Source organism: Pollicipes pollicipes, unplaced genomic scaffold, assembly GCF_011947565.3.
Source record: "Pollicipes pollicipes isolate AB1234 unplaced genomic scaffold, Ppol_2.1 Scaffold_2555;HRSCAF=2994_pilon_pilon_pilon, whole genome shotgun sequence".
Lineage (NCBI taxonomy): Eukaryota > Metazoa > Arthropoda > Thecostraca > Pollicipedomorpha > Pollicipedidae > Pollicipes > Pollicipes pollicipes.
In genome coordinates, this window is record NW_023596136.1 from 10,971,920 (window position 1) to 10,989,598 (window position 17,679).

The 17,679-nt window shown below is 50.2% G+C and overlaps 1 protein-coding gene across 1 annotated transcript in view; it reads right to left on the reverse strand.

Moving 5' to 3' along the window:
* The window catches only part of LOC119108738 (potassium voltage-gated channel protein eag), a 54,771-nt gene that overhangs the window by 1,986 nt on the left and 35,106 nt on the right, over positions 1 to 17,679 (reverse strand). The window contains exons 3-7 of the mRNA XM_037232363.1: positions 11,761 to 11,893; positions 8,953 to 9,081; positions 8,465 to 8,589; positions 845 to 1,240; positions 316 to 365 (exon numbers count right to left, since the gene is read on the reverse strand). Coding sequence (XP_037088258.1) covers positions 316 to 365; positions 845 to 1,240; positions 8,465 to 8,589; positions 8,953 to 9,081; positions 11,761 to 11,893 — 833 coding nt within the window. The remainder of the gene's footprint in view (positions 1 to 315; positions 366 to 844; positions 1,241 to 8,464; positions 8,590 to 8,952; positions 9,082 to 11,760; positions 11,894 to 17,679) is intronic.

The following is a 17,679-nucleotide window of genomic DNA, read 5'->3' on the forward strand; positions in this document are numbered from 1 at the left end:
TTCATCACATTTATGTTCTTGGATTAAATGTCATTGAAACATTCATTGTTCAGGACATGTAGCCAACTAAATTATTTGCTCATTTAGCGTTGGGATCAGAGTCTTCTCTAAGAACGTCATGTTGAGTGTGCCCTGACCTCACCACCCAAAACCGTTCAAACTGTGTCATAGTTTTGAACCAGCCTGCCAGCCAAGCAGCGTTCGGATTAATAACACATCCGGCAAAATCCCCCCCCCCTTCCACTCGAAAATTCATAATAATCCTTCCAGGGGAAATGCGACACGCCATGTGCGATGTCCTCCTCCCCAACTCACCCCATCCCCCAGTTGTTTATCCCGCACTCACACACTGCGTCTTGCACATGCTGTGACATGAAACCGGCACTCTGACATCAGTCTCAACGGGCCGGCGTAACAGCCAGCAATCCGTGGACAACATCATTCATGTTCAAATATCATCTTATCAACATCATCTTACATATTTTAATACATTTAGTGCATCAACCATGGTCCAATGCATAATCATAATAAATCATGATACACCATCCATAGGAATTTTCGATTCAGACAAATGTGGCCCAATATTTTGAGGATCATTAGATGGCAATGGTGTTTTGAAATCAGTTGTCAAACAAGCATTCTATTTCGAAAATGACTGAACCGTGGCTGTTTGCCCTCGAAAGCGTAACCGAAACAGTTCCATAAGTTGTCGCTCAAGGCGTGCAACAGCATTGGACGCCGCGACGATTCATGAACCATGAGACAGCTCTGATTTGGTTTCATAGGGGGCCATTGTCATCAGTGAGCACTTTTGTTATGCTGATGCCGATGACGCTGTACTCACGTCTTCGTCGTGATCGAAGGCGTTGAACACGTCGTAAGGCAGACACGAGAGCAGGTCGATGATGAACCACGACTTGAGGTAGTTCATGCGGATGATCTTCGGGTCGCTCACCACCTCGCCGCCGGGGCCGACGAACGTCGTGTGAAAGTTGAGCACGATGTCGATGAAGAAGATGACGTCCACGATGGAGTCAACAACAAGCAGGCTGACGTCCTCCGACGTCTTGTTCTTGAACGCCACGTTGAATGGCACCATGATGGCGGTGTAGAAGGTGAGGCAGAGGATGGCCCAGTCCCAGATGGCTTTGAAGGCACAGTAGTGGAGGAGGATGTGCGGCGGCGTCTTGGGCGCCTCCTGGCGGTACTGCGGCAGCACGTCCGAGTTGAGCGACATCATCTGCAACGGGCGTCGTTAGTGATAGCTGGTCAGCTCTAATGTGACGTCAGTGGTGGCTAGTCAGCTCTAGTGTGACGTCACCGCCGGAAACAGGAGACGCCAGCCCCGCGCTGTTGGGAATCATCGGCAAGAGGTGAGGTTGGCGGCTCTGATCCAGCGACGTCATCTGAAGCAGGTGGCGACAGCTCTGCCGTGGCTGCGTCTGTAAGGGTCGGGGTCAACTCTGCCACAGTGACATCATATACAAAGTATGCGCTCAAAACCCGTCTTTCAGGCTGGAAATTTCCTTCATCGGTAAACACACTACATTATTTGCGGCATGCGTAAGAAGCGTCACAAACTCATGTTACAATTGAATTTTACTAACAACGCGTCTGAATCTCAGTCGTGTATTCATTTGATTATCCAACACACCATCGTGAGCGCTGGGGGTGTGGGTCCGGTTCCTCATATGCTCGTCTCGCAGGAAGCGTGACTCTGACCCTTCATGACCTTGTTCTGGATGGAGTGAAATACATAGGGTGACGGCAAGGACTTGGAGAAGTGGTCACACTATATGAGCTCGCAATGAGCTTGCACAACGCCCGTCATCCGCGCACCTATAGGCGGCCCGGAACGTGTTTGTTGGGACTAAGAAAGTTAATGACCTTTCGACTCATGTCGCAGCCATGCGCCTGGCAGGCGGCCAAATAGTCTGTGACCACTGCATGTTTGTTGAGGGCACTCTGTGTGAGCTGATTTGCACATGGTGTGCATCAAAACGTATTTGTGCTCAATGGATGTCTTCACGGCAGTGCACAACGGAAACACTTGGGAACGCAGGCATTGAACAATAGACAGCTGCCCTGATCAGGTCTCCAATGCGGGAGAAGCAGGGGGCGACGGGTTTCGCCCCATGTTATCAGTAATACAGGAGACAGGCGCTGTGTCGTTCCTGTGTAGGCAGCCGTATAAGAGCCCGTTCCCTGGAACCAGCTGGGTGGGCTGCTTTGCGTTACGAGCAGAACAGACATGCTATTGTACGAGCGGGACGGGTCGTTTCGTGCCGGGAATAGCACCGGCCGTTCTGCGCTACAAGCGGGTTGGCGCGTTCTATGTTACAAGCGGGCAGGCGTGAGTCTGATCCCAGCCCGACTCAAGTTCCGACTAAACCCGTGCCGTTTCGGGATTCGGAACGAAGAAGAAAGTCAACTCGGATTGAAGACCCGCGGCTCGGATTTTTACTCAGTCCCAGTCCCAACGATTCCAGCAATCCGAGGCTCTGACAGAGTATTGATTATCAGCCAATTTTCAGCCATGGTTGAACGGCTCATGTTAATAACAAAACACAGGCTGCGAAAGTCCGGTATATGTAATATCTTTGAGCACCTCCGTACTTATTGAATTCCGTTCGCTACGATGGTTCAGGTTAAATTCGGGCTTCTTGGTAAGGCTCAATCAAGCTTGGGTACAGAGGTGAAAAACTTCTGACCCAACGGATATGATCGGTGAAAAGGCTGACACTTTTGTGAATCATTTGGTGACAAAATTGAGAAATTGAACACAAATTTCATCAGACAAGCCGGATTAAAACAGATTACCCCAGCTGGACAAAAACACAAAGCTTGATATTGGTTTGTACTGTGCTCATGCTGCAAGCGCGAGCACATATCGAAACTATGTGTGGGTGACACATATCAACTATGCATATATATATATATATATATATATATATATATATATATATATATGCATATATATATGTGTATATATATAATATATAATATATATAATTTTATTCAGTGATTTTATTCATATATATATATATATATATATATATATATATGAATAAAATCACTGAATAAAACTATATTATATATATATATATATATATATATATATATATATATATATATATATATATATATATATATTTGCTATATGGGTAAGTTGATTCATAAAATATTTCCCAACTTGCTACGCAGCGTTTTAAGGCGTCGTGCCATTTGAGACCGATGGGCTTGATTGCTCACCACGCGGTAATGCGTTGGGTTCAGTGGGAGGCTGTGGTCTGATGTTGGTTGCATTCAACGGAGGCCGTTGGAGTGACACGCTTTCAGATGATTCGGCGTCGCCAACGCCTGCAGTTGATTGTACAATGATGTCACAAAACCAACAGCAATATTATTTCATGTGCTTGTAAAACCATGTTACCGTTAAAGGTAGAGCCACAGGGATGCAGTTTTGCAAAAATGCGTGGATGGAGGGATGAAAGGAAGGTATACGCAGGAAGAAAGAATATTTGAGTCTGCCACCGAAATGCGCTGAAAACAGTTTTCTCCCCAGATTCGACGCAATTTTTCGCAGCTCGCAGCAGAGATGTAATTTTTCAAAATCTGATTTTAGCGGACTGAACCCCAAATCATGATAAATGAAAAAAGATGGATAAAATGATAACTAAAATAGGAAACTGCATCCCTGGTTGAGAGGCACAGTCAGCGGTGAAAAAGCTTTTGATTCACCGGATATGATCGGTGACAAAAAATGACACTTTTTGAACCAGTTGGTGACAAAACTGAAAAAACAAACAAATTTCAGTAGACAAGACCACAGTACAACTGACTATCCCAGCTAAACGGAACCCGAAGCTCAGCATCGGTCTGTGCTCGTTAATATTTGCAACGTGAACATGTGTGGAACAAATGTCAAAACGTTGACGTTTCACTGTAGTGGCAAATTAAGCCGTAAGATGCTGCGAAACATAATAGCTTTAATCAGAATAGTTGTTAGCAAGTGCCAGAAGTGTACTGCAAAACATACTTTATCAGTGCTGACGTCACAGGTCGGCAGTGACACAGCATTTTTCCAATGCCCTCAGAGCAGTGCCTTTCACTGATTTTATTCAGTCAAGATTCACTTCACATGGTAAACAGTATAAAATACCAAATAACTAAGCTTCTTTCTAGTTGAAATGATCGTAGCTGGCGGCAGCATCTCGCGGCGAACATTTCAGTTTGCCACGCAGCGTTTTAAAGCGTCGCGCCATTTGAGACAGATGGGTTCGAACAGTCGCCACATGGTGACACGTTGGATTCAGCGCAAGGCTGTGGCCTGCTGTTAGTTGTGTTCATTTGGGAAGCTGGCCGGCTAAAAGGACGTAGTTTATCGGCAGCTTTTTGATGTACTGGTGTTAAGTAGTCCTGCCGGTCTTGGAGGATTGTTGTTGTTGTTTTTTGCTTGGATCTGAGCTGTAGTTTCAGAGGTAAACGGAGAACATTGGAGCGACACATGCCAAAGATTCATCCGAGCTTGCTGCTCCTGAGAGTAAAAGCAGCTTTGAGAAGGAGACTGGGCATCACTGTTGTAGGCCTCTCACATTGTCCGCTGCACCTCTGGCTTAGCGTACTGATCAGTAGACAGGCGTTACATAAAACGCTTAATCTTTTCATCATGTTATATATCAAGCTGAATGGAGGCGGTAGCGGTGCTTAAAAATGTGTTTCGAATATGTTGACACCAATATTGCATGGGTTTGGCTCTAACTGATTGAGATCGTGTTAGGAGGTGTAAGTTTTGCACCAGTAATAATTGCGCGAAGATAGTGAATGTCGCCTGCGCGCTTAGCTGAATGTGCGATAATGCCACGAAACCGAGGGTGATATTGTTGTCAGTGCTTGAAGAACCATGCTGTCGAAAAATATAAGGCTATAGGGATGCAGTTTTGCGGCGGGGACAAGGTAAAAATAACTGAGTCTGCATCCAAAATGCACTCAAAGCAGCTCCCTCCACAGATTTTACGCTCTTTCCTTTCACAGTTGGAGACAGGGGTGTAGTTTCTCAAAATTAGCTTGGGGGCCTAAACTTTAAATTTTCGATGAATGAAGAATAATACTTAAATGATAGCTAACAATAGTAAGCTTTATCCATGGTTAGCCCTCCTTCCATCTGAATAGGAAACTACTCGCCGGCTAACTGGTTATGTTAAATATGCCTCAATCTGATAATTTTATTAGTTGAGCCTCAACCGTCATTCCGTGTTTTATGGCCTGTGAATGATACTTGAATGCAAGTAAACTCTCAAAACAAAAATGTTCGACGGGTATGCCCCATTGCATAAATTTGTATTTGCTTTATGGTTTCTTAAATTTATAGTTATATTGCAACGGTTTGTGAAGGAGTCGGCTCCAAGTGACAATTTAGACGGTTCCAAGTTTCGTCGATAACAGAAAGGGCACTTTCCTCACCCCTGGGCACAATCCTGCCTCCCAGCCCCCCTCCGCCAACCCCCCAACTGGAAAAGGAACTTTACGCCTTGAGGTTGACCTCGGCCTTGAACTCGCTTTCAACATCCGAGGATCCGGATTTAGACTCTAATTTACGAGCCGTAAAAAATGACCGCACACAGACTCCAAATGGCGTTCACCTTACGTAATGCAGGGGTAGTAAAACCTGCCGATTTGGTGGATAAGGTCGGCGACAGAAATGCATGTATTCACGGAGGGCTTGGTGCCAAAAATGGTTTTGGACGGCAATTTTTGGTGACGGTCAAGACGATAAGATACAGCACACTGTGCAAAATATCATGAGGTTTCCATACATAGATACTGTGCCTCCATAGTACTAAATTTCGTCACACAACACAAGCAAACATCTCTGTAAAGACTCTCTATCGTACTCTACGATACCCTGATATCTTTCCTAGGTTTCATTCCAACCTGGCGACAAAAAAATGTCCTGTGATTTTTAGTTGGTCGGCCGACTCGGTGACAGGTCGGCAACAAATCAGTGTATTCCCTATGGCCCGGCCGGTCGACCAATTTGCTGTTTTTAACAGCAGACTCAGTGTCCCGAAACTAGACAGTATAAAGTACCGAAAAAGATCCAGAGATGGGATTCATCTGGCCGCAAGGGCGTGTTCCAATTGTTGCGACGCGACTGGTACGAGGTGGGCGGTGACTTTCAATGCACTGCAACTTTGCAAGCGGCATTTCCATTGCAATGCCATGAATACCAGCCTAGAGTTTAATTTCTGGCTTTGTTTTCTTCGTTTACTTTGCCATGATTCAGTATCCTGTCTTCAGCGATGAGAGGCATTGACAGTTCAGAGTAAGTGGGCGGAATGATCCGATCAAGATAGAAATTGACCCGTGATTGTCAAACCCACATTTCAAGACACCGAAAAGGCTGTTGACTCACTGGAGCAGTCACAAGCGACCAGCCTTCTTCCCGTTCACAGAACTGTGAATTTGATGGGACACTTTTGATGCCAACACGCGCACAATGGATGCCTCAGAGGCTTCCGAATATTTGAGCAAGACTGCACAATATGCCGCATTGGTCTTCTCAGAAAACTATAAGGGGAGGGGGGTCGCATCACCCACCCTCTGCCCTCCTATCAGGGCAAGTAACTTGTTCAGAAAGAGATATTCTCCTGATGTGAAGTTATTAAAACATTCCGATGCAATTTGCTTGGAGCACGGCGAAAGGCGCCCACCAGTCAAAACATGTCAGGCCAGGCTGGGAGTATTCCTAAGGTATGGTGCATAGTTTGATGACGGTTGAGATGGAGCTTGAAGCGCACACGTTATTTTCAAAACGGGAAATGGCCTCGTGGAGACCCCATATTAGACGTCACGTTCAGTGCCACTTGCTACTGGTTCGAAATCTGCATACATTCTGCTGCCCTGGCTATCGAGGTCCTTCGTTGTTTTTTTATTGCGGCCGAAGAAAGCAAATCCAGCCGTAGACTGATTTTAAACGTGAGGCCCCGGCAAGTCCCGAGGGTGAAAGACAGCTCTTGTTGTGATTGGGCTATGTGATCTCATTAGTCTAGAGAAGGTGTGCCTGCTTTCCTAGCAGCAGCACTTATCCTGACATTTATTCAAGGGCAGTGTATGACTGAACGTTTGCGCTATGTGCACTTTATTGAAATTGCAGTGATGAAAGAGACTTTCGATGATAGGTTAATTGCTGACACGCTATTAGGCATAGACTTGATGACCATTTTAGCGTATGGTATCGTATTACGCTGCTGGCGACATTTTTCCTCCCCAAATTTGGTCCGCGGCAAAAAGTACATTTTTACCACCCCTGACGTAACAGGAGAAGACTGACTACTCGGATCCCATCACAGGATAGCCGGACTTGGGCTCAGACTCTGACGCACACTCCTGAACTTAGTCCACGCCCGTGGGCGAGCCAGACCGTTCCGTGTTACGAGCGGGGAAGGCCGTGGCTGCGGGACGGCATTGGGAGCGGGGTAATCATCGGTGGCGACGTATATGGTCGAACCCTCACGAAGCCGGGCTCACGCGACCCGTCATCGATCCCCTGCACAGGTGACGTCACGTGCTCGCCATCAGGGGCGGATGGAAAGACTCCTGACAAGCCGGACCGCTACAGCGTGGTGGCGACCGGCCCTCCGCCACAAATATCTGAGCCGACAGCCGGAACCAGAGGCCTGGTGACGGTTCTGGGAGCGGCCAGCCATCCAGTCGTGGCCGATTCGTCCGGCCGTTTCGTGGGAAGTCGGCTGATGACCTGGCGACTGTGCGACGTGCGGCCGCCGCATAAACGGCGTCCGACGAGCTAAGCACGATTTAACAGCCCAACTCTCCAAACCGAGGGCTATATAGCATGCAACCTACTCTGCAAGTTCCGCATAAAGGACCATTGCCGGGCGCAAATCGCCATCGGGACTCATAACCTGACAAGCAGCCGGCCTAAATTAGCTCGGAGCACACGCTCCTGAAGCTTGCGGTTGCGTAGTAGGGCTCGCGTACTCTGGGTCTGTATCTGGTATCATGGCGTGCAGATGACGTGGATATTTCACCATGCCTTCATGAAATGACCGACCATATTCATGTGCTGTGGACCAGTCGACGCTGAGCTGTTGAGGATAGAATGTCATCACCGAACGCAAACGGCAAGCATTTTGGCTCCAGCTGCCAAACAACAGATGCATTCATGGCAACAGCAAAAATTGTTCAAGCGACGTTCATAGTGATTGAGGCTGTTTAGGATCCACATTGTCGCGCTGGTCCCCAACAGTGAAACAGTAAATAACTGCACTACCATCGAAACGCCAACCACGGAATGATGTCTCCGAACACATCTCTGTAAAACACATCAAACGATAGGTCTATGCATGAGTAACCGAATCATAGTCCGCCAGAGTGTGCTGTTCTGCATGCACCCAGGCCGCTATCGTTCCAGGCCATGCCGCCGTACTGGGCCAGCACTCACGTGAGCAATGTTGGACTGCTTGCCGTTCTCCTTGACGCCAGCCACGTTGGAGGAGAACTGGGAAGCGAGCACCGTCCTTGACCGGGTCACCGAGCGGGCCAGCTTGGCGAACTTGCTCAGACCTGCTGCGGGATGGCACGGCGGGGTCAGCGGCGGGGTCAGCGGCGGGGTCAGCGGCGGGGTCATCGGGGGCCAAACGGGCTGGCGCTCTGGCGGGCCGCACGAGACCACGCCCGCACGCAGCACGCTATGTGTGCAACCCTGCACCCCGCACCGTAGTTGAGGTAACTTTAACACTCCGCATCCATAGGGTCACGGGTGTTCTTAAGCGACGTACTGCATTCCGGTCAGCTGTGCAGCTAAGGCAGCTTCCAGACGGCTGCGCGAGCTCACCAGCCGTCACCGCTGATCTAATCGGAGCCTATGGGCCGTGTCGACATCTGGTGACACCATGCGTGACGTGGGGGGGGGGGGGGGGCGTTCCGTACCTCTACTGTCATCGGCCTCGATGGGCTGCTTTAGAGCGGTAATGTCGCGCAGCGTCAGCAGGAACAGCACGACAACCTCCTTCTCGTTGCGAATAGGCGCCAGGTGCAGCAGCAACCAAAGTGGCGTACCTGCGGAGCGGCGAGCAGACGCTGAAGCTGCCACACCACTGCACCAGCTGCGACAGCTCGCTCGGTGATGTCAGGGCACCACAGTCTCTGCCAGAAGCGCATGAACGCAACTGGCCAGCCATGCTCGTTGCACAGGAGCCCAGAAACGTGCCAAGACGTGTATGGAGCAGATCCTTTACTCCATTCTCTTCCGTGTGACGTCCCCATGCTCTCTCTGAAAATGTGTTATTAGAGTGTTCGGTCTTCTACCAGTGCTTACCATGGGCTCACAATATTGCGAAGCTGGAAAGCTCAACATTAATGTCTCGTGCTGCGATATCCGTTTTTCGCGACTTAACACGCGCTATGATTGGTCCAATAAATTGAATAAAGTACATGACAGCGTTCTACGTCAGTTAAATCCTGCAACAACATTCATGAGGCTGTCTAGAAGCATAAGAAGTTTCCATGCCATGACCATGGGGAGCTCCTGAACAAAGCAGTATTGGGCGATTTGTTCTCGGCATGCTGTCACTTCGTTTTGAATGTCTAATATCATTGCAACATGATGGTATTTTCGCCAATAAACCAGATTTACGAGAGTTTAAATGATTTTTAAAATCACAGGTAATAACTGATCTGCAGCGTTTATCTGTTCGGTCGCTAAGAATGTTGAAAATCTGCCTTCTCGCTACTCCGGCTACAACTGGTCATTGAGCATGTTGCTATTTACCAAGGAATGTGGAAACTTCCAGACGTGTGATGAACGCGGTGTGATGACGCCAAAACAATTTCATCAAGTTTTTCTTAATTAAGAAGCATCTCTGCCGATATGGGCTTTTCTAATGATGTAACTTGGCCTGCTCGGGTGCCAACTTCAGCGAGCGGGCGGTCGGCCCGCGTATGCTCTGTGAAGCCTGCTGAGCCGCTGCTCAAAACTTTCGCGATTCCCGCATCGAACGCAGACGAGGCGCAGCCGACGCCACTGACGAGAGCTCTCGCGCCAGATGGAGGAGTGTCAAGGGGGAGGTGAGTCAGGAGCCGGGCCGAGTCACAAGGGGACGCCGCTGAAGGGAGCTCTCCTGCCAGATGGAGGAGTGTCAGTCGAAGGTGAGTCAGGGCCGGGTCACAAGGGGACGCCGCTGACGAGAGCTCTCGCGCCAGATGGAGGAGTATCAAGGGGGAGGTGAGTCAGGAGCCGGGCCGAGTCACAACGGGACGCCGCTGACGAGAGCTCTCCTGCCGGATGGGGGAGTATCAGGTGCAGGTGAGACAGGGCCGGGTCACAACGGGACGCCGTTGATGAGAGCTCTCGCGTCAGATGGAGGAGTGTCAAGGGGGAGGTGAGTCAGGAGCCGGGCCGAGTCACAACGGGACGCCGCTGACGAGAGCTCTCCTGCCGGATGGGGGAGTATCAGGTGCAGGTGAGACAGGGCCGGGTCACAACGGGACGCCACTGATGAGAGCTTTCGCGCCAGATGGAAAAGTGTCAGTTGAAGGTGAGTCGGGGCCGGATCACAAGGGTGCGCCGCTGATGAGAGCTCTCGCGCCAGATGGAAGAGTGTCAGGTGAAGGTGAGTCGGGGCCGGATCACAAGGGTGCGCCGCTGATGAGAGCTCTCGCGCCAGATGGAAGAGTGTCAGTTGAAGGTGAGTCGGGGCCGGATCACAAGGGTACGCCGTTGATGAGAGCTCTCGCGCCAGATGGAGGAGTGCCAGTTGAAAGTGAGTCGGGGCCGGATCACAGGGGTACGCCGCTGATGAGAGCTCTCCTGCCGGATGGGGGAGTGTCAGTTGAAGGTGAGTCGGGGCCGAGTCACAAGGGTACGCCGCTGATGAGAGCTCTCGCGCCAGATGGAGGAGTGTCAGGTGAAGGTGAGTCAGGAGCCGGGCCGAGTCACCCAGGGCGGAGTCACAACTGAACACCGGTGACAAGATGGCGTCAGCTGACTCCACCAGTGGGCGACCGTCATCGAGAGCTACGGCTTGCGCAGTCCGAAGAATGCGCGCGTGAACCTGACGGCTAAGCTGAAGTTAGCAACAGAGATCATGCAGCCGGCACAATGACCTTGTGCGCCGGAGACATATTTGCACAAGGTAATAGCACACCATGTTAATGGAGATCGGGGGGACAGCACTAAGTTAGATGGAGATGCATTCCAGGTGTTAACAAGCTGAGAAATATATTCGTGGTTTGGGCTAAGAATATTTTTAACTGCGGGATTAAAGATGCTGGGCATTATAGCATATTTTCTCTTGGTCTCAAATAAGCTGATTGTCATTCGCGTTTGAAGCCCCTCTATTTCAACACTCTGCCATTGTTGGATCAAACTACTCCTCCAATTTCGTATTTCAGGTATGCTTTCTTCACTTCACTCACATTCCATAAGCTTTGACGCATTGTAATCTTTAAACATAGAAATATGCTCATAATTTCACAACCAGAAGTTTGCCATACCAAAACAGTGGCGAATTGGTTTTGCAAGTACTATGTCATTACGTCAACATTCACAACAGGTTTGAATCACAAATTTAATATTGGCCTACGAGCGCATGTGGCAATGGCGTTCGCGACAAACATATCTGTCCACTACGCAGCAGGCATTTTGCATCCTCTTACCAGCAATCACACAAGTTATAACTAACAGTAAAACAGACGTTTCCCATCATGCTGTTGCCGGTCACTGACATGAGCACTCACGGTTTTTCTTGTAGATGAGTATTTCCATCTGGTCCTGGTTTTGCTGCTCCAGGCCATCCTCCAACCGAGTGATGGTGTCCTTGTCGGTGAGGTCGCCGTACATGAAGCTACAGCGACAAGACTTCTGCATTACCTGTGAGCGCGCCAGTCAGACGTTGACATCCGATCCAGTCGAGTGACACATTGACCTTTTGGCCCGGCAGCTTGCCAATGTTGCCCGTAATTGTGTACTGAATAGTCCCCTCACGACAGAAGAGCGAGGTCGGCACTTTGCGGATGATAGTAGCGTCTCTAATTCGTGCCTGATTTTCGTCAGCCGCTATTTTCAGCAAATTTTGTATCACGTGTCCAGATACACCAGCTGGTACTGGTTATATTCATCTTTAGGACATAGCAGGGATAGGAGCCATACAATGAAATGAATACTGCGCAGCTCCGGGGGCAGTCAGGCAGAGCATCGACGGGCGTGACGTCACAACGGGCCGAAGGAGCTGACCCTCAGTGAGGCCTGCAGCTGCGGCGGCTCTTGGTTCACGTCACATTGGCTGCGTGCGAGCATAAGCACCCGCGGCATACCTCTTTTGGGGAGATAACCAGCCATGCCACAGGTGTCCATGAGAAATTCCAAGAAGTTTGCGGTCTTGTCTCATCAGGAATGTATCCACCTGATGCAGTATAGATCTCAGCTGACTGGGATGTCGCTTCCAGTACAGGTAAAGCCGTTCTCGTCGTCCATTATTCAGTATTGTTCTCGCCTAGCGTTCAGAAGGCCATGAATGGCTGGCCTAGCCACCGATGCTGTGTCTTGGACTGCTTCAGGGTGATGAACGGCGTTAGTACTCTTTATGTGTTGATTTTTCTTCCGCTAACATTCTGCGTTGAGAACTTAGGTCAATCTTAAATGGACGCACCAGAAGACGGAAAAGCACCTTTGTGTCTGGTGGTGTGCAATAGCCGGAGCCCATTTCCTTCTACTGTCTTGGGCATCGGCTCGCAAGATTTTCTCCCACCTTTGAGTTAGGTATCACGCGTAGGTTCTAAGTCGCTGAAGATATTACCACTTGTTGGGCTTGCTACTCCGCGTTGATCCTTTTATGAGCACGCATAACACATAGACCTTCCTTTCGAAATAATAACTTCGAAGCAGCATGGCTGTGAGGATTCGCGACTCAGATTCAATACACGAAATTTTACAGCCGAAGATGTGTATATTAAGGCCTGTAAACTGTGAACATAAATCTGCGATACATATTTATTGTTAGGGAATGTGATGCATAAACCTGCGTGTGTGCTTTGTGCTTGTTGTGCTTGAGAAGACCCGTGGTGCACAAATGTGATCCCACATTTTGTCTGGTCACACTTCCGGGAAGTGGGAATGCCCGCTGGGTCACGCACGAAGGGCAGGTTCCTGTGGGAAATAAGCAACAACTTGAGCCGTTAGGATGAACCTCGGGTCTCAGTGTTTCTGAGATATGGTACTGTCAGTGACCACGCTCATGCCCGACGTTGGTATGCTACACCAACAATATCATATCAGCCATGCTTGCTGATTCAGTGTGGTCAGTTCATTTTCAGCACGCACTTGTCTTTCTTCTAAGTGTGTGAATAATTATACGCTCAGATTCGCATTTCATATTTTTTCTGCGTATCACAGCCAGTCAGGTCTGTGAATCCCGTGAAAACCCGACCGTGCTCAAAGCCACACTCGTTTTCCGAGCCCTGTTGTGGGCGATGCGAGGTAGATCTTCACCCGGGGGCCGTCCTCAGTGGTAGCCGGCTGCCCACCCCGCTTCACACGGCGCGAGGTAAATCTTCACCCGGGCGGCCGTCCTCAGTGGTATCCGGCTGTCCGCCCCGCTTCACACGGCGCGAGGTAGATCTTCACCCGGGGGCCGTCGTCAGTGGTATCCGGCTGCCCGCCCCGCTTCACACGGCGCGAGGTAGATCTTCACCCGGGGGCCGTCCTCAGTGGTATCCGGCTGCCCGCCCCGCTTCACACGGCGCGAGGTAGATCTTCACCAGGGCGGCCGTCCTCAGTGGTAGCCGGCTGCCCGCCCAGCTTCACACGGCGCGCGCTCCAAATTGACCATGTCAGTGGTTGCCAGTTTGTTCTGCGCGCCTACGGTGGTCTTCTACGATGTCGACTGCTCAATTGGCCCGTTGAATACAAAGCAGCGGTATCAAAAGCCCTTTGTCCATAAAGGTCCGTCAATAAGTCTGTGTGCATTGCCAAACATTGCTCAATTTGTTGCGTTTTTCTATCTCTGGACCGGTTGCAAGTGATAGTGTTCTGACATAGCCGATTTGGTGATACATGAATCAACAGGTCGAGCTGACGTCAAGACGCCGCAGCGCTCTCTTCCTCCCTTTGTAATTAGCAAGGCTGTCATCCCGAACGGCTGCTGATTGGGCTGAGCCCAGAGGAGACGCTCCATCAACGCCCGGGTCACGGCACCGCTTCAGAATAGATCGCGTTACAGCACCCAGCGCCAGGTAGATCTGGAATAAATCTTCCGGGCGTCGGGCGGTGAAACGACTAAAATAGTGCCAATCAAGGGCGCCAGCCGGCGCCTCCTCGTCTGCTGCAACGCGATTTCCGAGCGAACCGACGGGGCCGGTTCCACAGTCGCAGAACACGGGAGCGGCGATGCATAACCAGAGCGGTCAGTGCAGACTGTGATTAGACCCGAACTGCGTCACAGCGGCGATCACGGCGGCAGGCCAGCAGCGGCGCCAATTTAATTTGACCTGAAGCACTGATTAGTCCAACGGCGCCAGTGGTCCCACACGCCTCACCCGTCACTTAGCCGGGCTCCACTGGCGTGGAAAACGAGGTAATACAATAAGCCAAATCCCGCTGGCGCTGCATGGGAAGGTCGGAGCCCTCAGACGCATCCGCGGCCTGGAGCGCTGCCCTTCCTCCCGCCCGCCCCGGGGCGGCCCTGCGCTCTGTCGGCTGGACCCCTGACCGGAGGACAGGCAGGGCTGCCGCACGCCTGAGGCGCTGCCCTTCCTCCCGCCCGCCCCGGGGCGGCCCTGCGCTCTGCCGGCTGGACCCCTGACCGAAGGAGAGGCAGAACTGCCGCACGCCTGAGGCTCTGCCCTTCCTCCCGCCCGCCCGGAGTGCCCCGCCCCCCGCCGGCTGGACCCCTGACGGAGGGAGAGGCAGATCTGCTGCGCGCCTATCGCGCCTCCCGCCAGCGAGCGCGCCCAATCGGCACTGCAAGCGAGGCTCCGGGCCGGCTCCCATCCTGGGCGGCCAGGCCCGCCAGCGGTGTCGGCCACGTCACAGATCAGGTCTCGAGCGGCGGTGAGCAGCTGCGGCCCCGCATGGGCCAGGGATTCCCACGTGACCCCCTATTTTTCGTTCACATGCGAGGTGAGGCGAGTTTCCCAGTTGAGACTTAATATGTCTATTACGTCATTAATTTCCTGTTTGGGGGGAGAAAAGATGCCTGACTCTTTGCCAGCTTCCGCAGTCGAGCTAGCTTCCTTAGCGTTGAAGGGGGGAGGGGAGACCACCACAGACGATTCCAAACTCGATGAGCTGGAGCAGAGGTGTCCAAACGTGGGCATGCTAGTAGTCATGTACATAGCTATCAGTACACGAAGGAAATTTCTGCACAACCGGAACTCAAGATGTGTGGTCTGAGGTCTTCCACCAAGCTGAAATCAAGGAGTGTGATTCAAAGCTTCATTGGGACTCAGATGATATCCATGATATGTATGACAACCAGGCCAGAATGTTTTCATTGAAACACATCCAATATCGATCAAAGGAAGATCATTGGTCAATTTCACCGAAACAAATGGCTTAAAGGAAAAAAAGCTTTATAAGTCAATCTCTTGGCTGCAGTATGTCAGCGTCGCAAGTCCGTTTACAGTACAATAATGGGATGTGAGGAAGCCGTTCCTGGGACAAAAAGAACTGAGGAGGATCGTCCCGCCTAACATAAGGTGCAGGGCTTGCAGAAAACCTCTCGCATGCTGACTCGCGCAGCCTGAGAGACTGACAATGGGCACCTTGAAACCCAGCTAGGCCATGGCTGTCGTGATGGCTAACAAAAAACTCTGGTCCGACGGGGACTGCTATACGAGGCAGATATAAAACGTTGATCCAGAAGGTTCGCTATCGCTGAAGAAGGTTCCGATGATGTTCATGGTCACGGTAACCGTACAGAGAGCAGGAGTCAGTAAAGGTTGCATGGCCTATTGAAGCACCAGGAATAGCGCGACGTAGATAAATAATGCCCGCCACATCGAAAACGGATCAAAGGCCACCATAGCGACGAAGACGTTGCTTCCTGGCATGCCATGGCAAAGATATCGTATGAGAAGTCTGTCGTGGAGGAGCTGTGGAGGCTGACAATGCAGGCTGTCGCCCATGAGGAGAGCCTGTATAAGGTCCCACAACTCCAGCCCTTTAAGCCATTCTGCGTGAGCCTGAAGGCCGGCGTGTATAAGGATGGGTGGGGGGGCCCATAATTATCCCAGCTTCGGGCAAGATCATCAGTAAGACGCTAGCAGGTTCTGCCGGGTAGTACCAGTGCCTCACGGAACAAGTGAGCACTAACATGCTTGGTGTGGGGGATGTGGGACACCTGGTCCTTCCTCGACTCTCGTGCAAACTGCAGAGGTTATGCCGGTACTGTTGATATGCTGTTTATATTTGTGTGTCAGATCGAAATGTAAATAGCCACTGGCTTCATGTTCAAGCTATACCTGCTGGAACCTTGTATAGTAACCTCGTATTGAATTCCTAGAACCTTGTATTCAAGTAATTTTTCAGCGTGTTTTGCTGTCGCTCTATTAGATTGGGCTAAACGAGGTCAACCTACATTTTTGTTGTCTACGAATAGATACACGCAGTCTGTATATGAGCGCATGCTAAGCTGACTCAAGTCGAATGTCAAGATCTGCTTAAAAGGGACAAGGCGCAATGAATATTGACTTCATTTTGTAACCTCGTGTGACTCTAATATTGGATGACCTTGAAGGCACGAGGTACATATGTGTCGATGATACTGGTATTTTTTAAGCCCTACTCACACCATTAGGCGTCATGAGTGCTCGGTTCGACATAAGACGTACCTGAAATGGGCCTGAAATTGTTCTCGATACACTTCAGTCACTTTTCTCTACGATGCGCGTTTCAGGGAAAATGCCGTCTATTCCCAACATTTGGCCTAATGCGGCCTGGACCTGAATATTTTTCCCAAATGGCCTTGGTGAATAACCTATGGGATGATGCAAATATAAGACGCAATCAAAATTGAGGCTCCTATAGAAAAACAACCTTGAAATATCAGTCGTGTTATCATATATGCGTAGAAGGAGACTTCATCGTAAGTTATCAAGCTTTGTTATTTCCATGCCAGGACTTCTACGACAGTTGATAGCGTAAATTGTAACAATGGAACAATTCTAAGAACACATTAGTCAGTTGATTTTAAGGCCTAAGGAAGATTTGGTTCGTCAATGCTAGCTAATGGGTTAATGGGTTAATAACACACTAATGGTATTTGGCGCTTTGTTTGGTGCCTTTCTTGGTGCCTTTCTTGACGGTGTCCGGATGATGTCATTAAACGTTCGGGCAGCGACCAGCTGTCGGTTTCTGGTACACCGATGTCCTAGCATGAACAGGTTTTTAGTTTCGATGCCCAACATTCCAAACACTCCATGCGGATGTTGGCAATCATCCCTGACAGAGACGTCCCGAAGACAACTCTCCCGGTTTGCTCGTGGCATCGCCCGTTTAGCTGGCAACGTTGTATATATACTGAGACACCAGACGAAGATGATAGCTCGTACAACGTTTTTTTTCCGTAATGCTAGTGCCTCAGCTCATTCATTACGTATATTGCGTCAATAGTACCTGCCGCTCAATAAAAAAGAACGCAGACATTTGCAAGGACCCCG